The sequence below is a fragment of the Rhinopithecus bieti genome, unplaced genomic scaffold (genome assembly GCF_001698545.2).
Source record: "Rhinopithecus bieti isolate Rb0 unplaced genomic scaffold, ASM169854v2 scaffold_28055, whole genome shotgun sequence".
In the NCBI taxonomy this organism is placed as follows: Eukaryota; Metazoa; Chordata; class Mammalia; order Primates; family Cercopithecidae; genus Rhinopithecus; species Rhinopithecus bieti.
In genome coordinates this window covers 2029947-2035746 of record NW_016812914.1, presented here as the reverse complement: position 1 = coordinate 2035746, position 5800 = coordinate 2029947, and the positions used below count along the sequence as shown (strand labels likewise).

General features: G+C 54.0%; 1 protein-coding gene across 1 annotated transcript in view; it reads left to right on the top strand.

Annotated features, from left to right (window-relative positions):
- Positions 1-1644, top strand: part of ATCAY (ATCAY kinesin light chain interacting caytaxin) — a 26381-nt gene extending 24737 nt beyond the window's left edge. Inside the window, exon 10 of the mRNA XM_017847259.1 lies at positions 1132-1644. Coding sequence (XP_017702748.1) covers positions 1132-1141 — 10 coding nt within the window. The 3' untranslated portion in view covers positions 1142-1644. The remainder of the gene's footprint in view (positions 1-1131) is intronic.
- The last annotated feature ends 4156 nt before the right edge of the window (positions 1645-5800 follow it).

Sequence of the window (5800 nt, the reverse complement as noted above, 5' to 3'; positions counted from 1 at the left end):
GGATGGATGGATGGATGGATGGATGGATGAGTGGATGGATGGATGGATGAGTGGATGGATGGATGGGTGGATGGATAGATGGATGAGTGGGTGGATGGATGGATGGATGGATGGATGAGTGGGTGGATGGGTGGGTGGGCAGATGGATGAATGGATGGGTGAGTGGATGGATGAATGGATGAATGGGTGGATGGATGGATGGATGAGTGGATGGATGGATGGATGAGTGGATAGATGTGTGGGTGGTTGTATGGTTGGTTGGATGGATGGGTGGATGGATAAATGGATGAGTCAGTGGGTGGGTGGATGGATGGATGGATGAGTGGGTGGATGGATGGGTGGGCAGATGGATGAATGGATGGATGGGTGGGTGGGTGGATGGATGGATGGATGGATGGATGGACGGGTGGATGAATGGATGGGTGGGCAGATGGATGGGTGGATGATTGAGTGGCTGGATGGGTGCACAGATGGATGAATGGATGGGTGGGTGGGTGGATGGGTGGTTGGATGTGTGGGTGGATGGGTGGATGGATGGATGAGTGAGTGGATGAATGGATGGGTGGACGGGTGGATGAATGGATGGGTGGGCAGATGGATGAATGGATGGGTGGGTGAGTGTGTGGATGGATGGATGGATGGATGGATAGATGGATGGATGGATGGATGGATAGATGTGTGGGTGGACGGGTGAATGGATGGATGAGTGAGTGGCTGCATGTGTGGGCAGATGGATGAATGGATGGGTGGGTGAGTGTGTGAATGGATGGATGGATGGATGGATGGATGGATGGATGGATGGATGGATGGATGGATAGATGTGTGGGTGGTTGTATGGTTGGTTGGATGGATGAGTGAATGGGTAGGTGGGTTGAAGCCTCCCTCCAGGCTGATTGAGGGTGCCAGTCTCCAGGGCCTGTTCTGCTAAGGTACCAGGAAGGAGGCCCTCAGAGCCACACTTAGAAAGTGCATGGCAGGAGCCAGGCCCTGAAGGGCATGTGCCACTCTTGCTGCTGGGAGCTCACCCATGCCAGGTGGGATCATTCTTTTGGATTACATACATGTGGAAGAGAGCATTTTGCACTTTTAACATTAACAGTAATAACTTGGCCTGTGTCTTTCCCTCCCTAGCATGTCCTGAGGCGACTTGAGCATAACGAAGGACATAAAAGAAGATTCCAGATGCCAGGAAACCTCTGTCAGATGCCCACTGGCCCCAGATCTCATCCTGCCTCATCCTGAGTCCCAGTCTTCCAAGGGTGCCAGCCCCTCTGTTCATCTCTGAAACCCAGCATCCTTTTCAGCTGCTTGAAAACACTGTATTTTTTTTTAACGATGCAGTATGTGTGCGTTCCAGAAAACGGCCCAGCTCTGAGCCCCTCACCCTACCATACTCACAAACTCTCAGCCGAGGAAGGCAAGAAGTGCAGGGGGTGGCCCGCGTGGCATCGGTGGCCTCCGCTTCTGCTCGCAGCCGCCGTGGTCAGAGCTGGATACAAGATTCAAGACCCTCCTCTTGCTTGTCACCCGCTCTGGGTTGGAGCCACAGACGCCCACCACCACCCCGGCTGGGTCTGCATCCTTTCCTGTGCCTTTCCCCCCAGAACCCGGCCCTGGACCTAGAAGCTCAACCCCCCAGGAGGGCCACGTCCCGAGGTACCTCCTGGCCTCCGACCTTACGTCCAAAATTCACACCCGTGGTTTTTCATTTGACCCGCCCCCTTCTCGCTCATAATGACAGCCAGTTCCTTTGAGAGGATCAGAGCCCATTGCACAAGAAGAGCTGCTGCCAACCATCCTGGTCCTCTGATTGCAAAATGACACCCCGGTAATCTAGAACATTCTCAAGCCCCTTTAACTCAGATGCCAAGCCACAAGGCAAACCCAGTCAATACCTCCCACCAAGGAATGAGATATGTGGACCTCACTGCTCCCCCAACCCGGCATCGGGCTGGGACACGCCAACGCTGCTCCAGGTTGGAACAGCAGAGGCTCAGAAGCTGGCTCTGAAATAGACCTAGCAAAAGGAAGATACGGGGTATCCAGCGGGTTCTTGTTCGGGAGGCAAATTTCCCTTGGAAAAAGAAGACAGACTTTTCTAATGTTGGTCCAAATGCCGGTCACTGGTCAGATGGACTCTAGAAGCAGTGAGCTCTCTGTCTCTGGAAGCATTTAAGAGAAGGCTAGGCCAGGTACAATGACTCACGCCTGTAATCCTGGCACTTTAAAAGGCTGAGGTGGGCGGATCCCCTGAGGTCAGGAGTTTGAGACCAGCGTGACCAACATGGTGAAACCTCATCTCTACTAAAAATACAAAAATTAGCCAGGCATGGTGGCGCATGCCTGCAATCCCAGCTACTTGGGAGGCTGAGGCAGGAGAATCACTTGAACCCAGAGGTGGAGGTTGTAGTGAGCTGAGATCGAGCCACTGCACTCCAGCCTGGGCGACAGAACAAGATTCCATCTCAAAAACAAAAAAAAAAAAACAAAAAACAAAAAAAAAGAAAAAAAAATCATGTCCTGGAACCAGCTGTGTCACGTGGAGCCTGAGAAGCAGAGGCTGATGGATGGGTCTCTCCCGACTGCTCTCCAGCAAACCCTGCTGCCGTGGGCCTGCCTCTCCCCTGCCCCTGCTCAGGGCACCTCCTTTTATAAAAGGTGTTCTGAGAATCTGCCTAAGTTCCAGGCTCTGGAGCCGGCCCTGCAGAACTGAGATCCGTGCATGGCTCAGAAGGTCCCAAACTCAGCCAGGTGCGGTGGCTCACATCTGTTACCCAGCAGTTTGGGAGACCAGCCTGGGCAGTAGAGCAAGACCCCATGGCTACAAAAAAAAAAAAAAATTAGTTGGACATGTTGGAGTGCACCTGTCATCCCACCTACTTGAGAGGCTAAGGCAGGAGGATTGCTTAAGCACAGGAGGTGGAGGCTGCAGTGAGCCGAGATCAAGTCACTGCACTCCAGTGTGGGTGACAGAGCGAGACCCTGTCCCGAATTCCCACCCCAGTGAATGGTGCCACTGCCAAAGCCAACACAAGATAACAGAAGTGGCCGGGCATGGTGGCTCACGCCTGTAATCCCAGCACTTTGGGAGACCAACACAAGCAGATCACCTGAGGTCAGGGGTTCGAGACCAGTTTGGCCAACATGGTGAAACCCTGTCTCTCCTAAAAATACAAATATTAGCTGGGTGTGGTGGTGGGTGCCTGTAATCCCAGCTACTTGGGAGGCTGAGGCAGGAGAATAGCTGGAACCCGGGAGGCGGAGCTTGCAGTGAGCCCAGATTGTGCCACTGCACTCCAGCCTGGGAGACAGAGTGAGACTCTGACTCAAAAAAAAAAAAAAAAAGACAGAAGCCTGCTTATCAGACTGCCCTGAGGAGAGAGGCTCCAGCAGAGAGATGCCAGCCAGGCCCAGCTGCCACGATGTGTCCCCGGTGACCAAAGGCACGTGGCTCCAGCATGAATCGTTCTAACCCGACAGTGACAAGAACTCCTGGGCCTTAATCTTCATAGAAGACTGGGTGCGCCCCTTCCAAGTCACAGACAGGAGACAGGGACAGGAAAGAACTCGTTCCACCCAATCGGACACCGAATAATTGAGTGTCTACAGCAGCAGCCAAGTGACAAGTGAGGCTCGACCTGACCCAGAAGGTGCCTGCCGGCTGAACATTCTGGCCCCACCAGAAACTCCGGGGGTACCGCCCGTTATACCGTGGCTCACCCACGCCCCTTTGGATCACCAGCAGTCACAGACAACAGGCAGGCGAAACTGAAGACCCCAACTCAGCCCCAGCGGACCCTCCAGAGCAAAAGAGACCCCCGGCGAGGCCACCTGTCAGCAGGCATGCCGAGGTGGAAGAGCCGGGCCCACCGTTCCCAGCTTCAAACTGAACCACCCACAGATGGGCTTTGAGATGGATTTGTATCAGGGTGGGGGGTGTGGTTTTGGCCAAAATGCAATGGACCCCAACCCCTCCTTGTAAAAGGACGCTGGGTTTCCTTCTGGTGACACATGGGATGCATCAATCATAAGCCCTCCCCCAAAGTCCTGGCCAGCACGCCCATCCTTCGAACGATGAGTTTTACGGTTTTTCAGAACAGAAATGATCATTATGATTGACGACGGTCGTGAGGTTAAGGCATCGTCTCCATGAGCTTTGGGGGGATTTTTATGTGGAATAAAGAAATTATCACTGAGAAGGGAGGTTTGTTCCTTTTCAATACTAGTAACAGACAGGGCTCAGTGGCTCACGCCTGTAATCCCAGCACTTTGGGAGGCGGAGGCAGGAGGATCACCTGAGGTCAGGAGTTCCAGACCAGCCTGGCCAACATGGTGAAACACTCGTCTCTACCAAAAATACAAAAATTAGCCAGTCGCGGTGGTGGGCGCCTGTAGTCCAAGCTACTCAGGAGGCTGAGGCAGGAGAATCACCTGAACCCAGGAGGCAGAGGCTGCAGTGAGCTGAGATCGTGCCACTGCACTCCAGCCTGGGGCAACAGAGTGAGACTCGGTCTCAAAATAATAATAATAATAATAGCCTCTGCCAACCTAGTACAGTTGCCATGTTACTGAGAGAGAAACTGAGGCACAGAGCGATGACATGGCTCCCCCAGGGTCACACGGGCAGTGAGTGAGGGTTCTGACGCCTGATCCTGAGCCCTATAGCTACAGTCACCCCATCCCACAGCTGGGGGGACCTGTGGCCCTCTGACGGCTGCAGAGAACTGGGGGACCGTGCTTCTCAAAGGGTTGGAGTTGGACCTCCAATTCCAGGTGCAACAGGAGTTGCACCATCGTCCATGCCTGGGTCTTTGGGACCTTCTGGTGACACAGACATCAAGGTGGGTATGACATGGCCGCCGCACAATGTCCCCGCTGGGTGGACGGAGAAAACTGGCAGGTGTGAGCCCACCTGGCCGTATCACCCTCTGTCCTGTGATGTCAGGCCAGGGGCCCTTCCTGGAGGGGCTGGCTGGGGAGAGGCGTTTATGTCAGCAGGTGCCCTTTGGGGGAAAAGGTGGGGTCTTCGTGGGTGGATGGAGGGGATAAAGAGGGTGGAGCTGGTGCTGGGATCCTGGGGAGCCACTCCCAGTTTGGAAGTGACAGCCCCCTCCTTTATCCCACTGCACGGAGTCTCTGATTACCCTGAGAGCTTTCTTGAAAATTTCATTCACGGCCAGGTGGCTCACGCCTGTAATCCCAGCACTTGGAAGGCCAAGGCAGGTGGATCACTTGAGGTCAGGAGTTTGAGGCCAGCCTGGACAGCGTGGCGAAACCCCATCTCTACTAAAAATACTAAAATGAGCCGGGCATGGTGGTGCGTGTCTGTAATCCCAGCTACTCGGGAGGCTGAGCCAGGAGAATCGCTTGAACCCGGCGGGGCGGAGGTTTCAGTGAGCAGAGATCGTGCCACTGCACTCCAGCCTGGGCAACAGAGACTCCGAACCCCCCACCAGAAAAACAGAAAAGAAAACCTCACTCCTTCATGCATTTTGGGGCGCAGGGGGTCCAGTCCCACACGGAACCTTCCTGGGAACCAGGAGGAAGGGACCTTTCTGATCAGAGAACCAATACACAACAGCCGTCAACCAAGCCAGCAGGAGGAGGGGTGTCCTCGGCAGAGTGACCCATGGGGACCAAGGCCTGGGGCAGGCAGAGCTGGGGCAGCCAGAGAAGGGCCCGAGGGACAGATCAGCTGCCACCAGTGTTTCAGAAAAACCCAGGACTAAATTAAAGGCTTCATCATTTGGTCACTTTCTTTTTTTTTTTTTTTTTTTTTTTTTTTTTTTTTTTTTTTTTT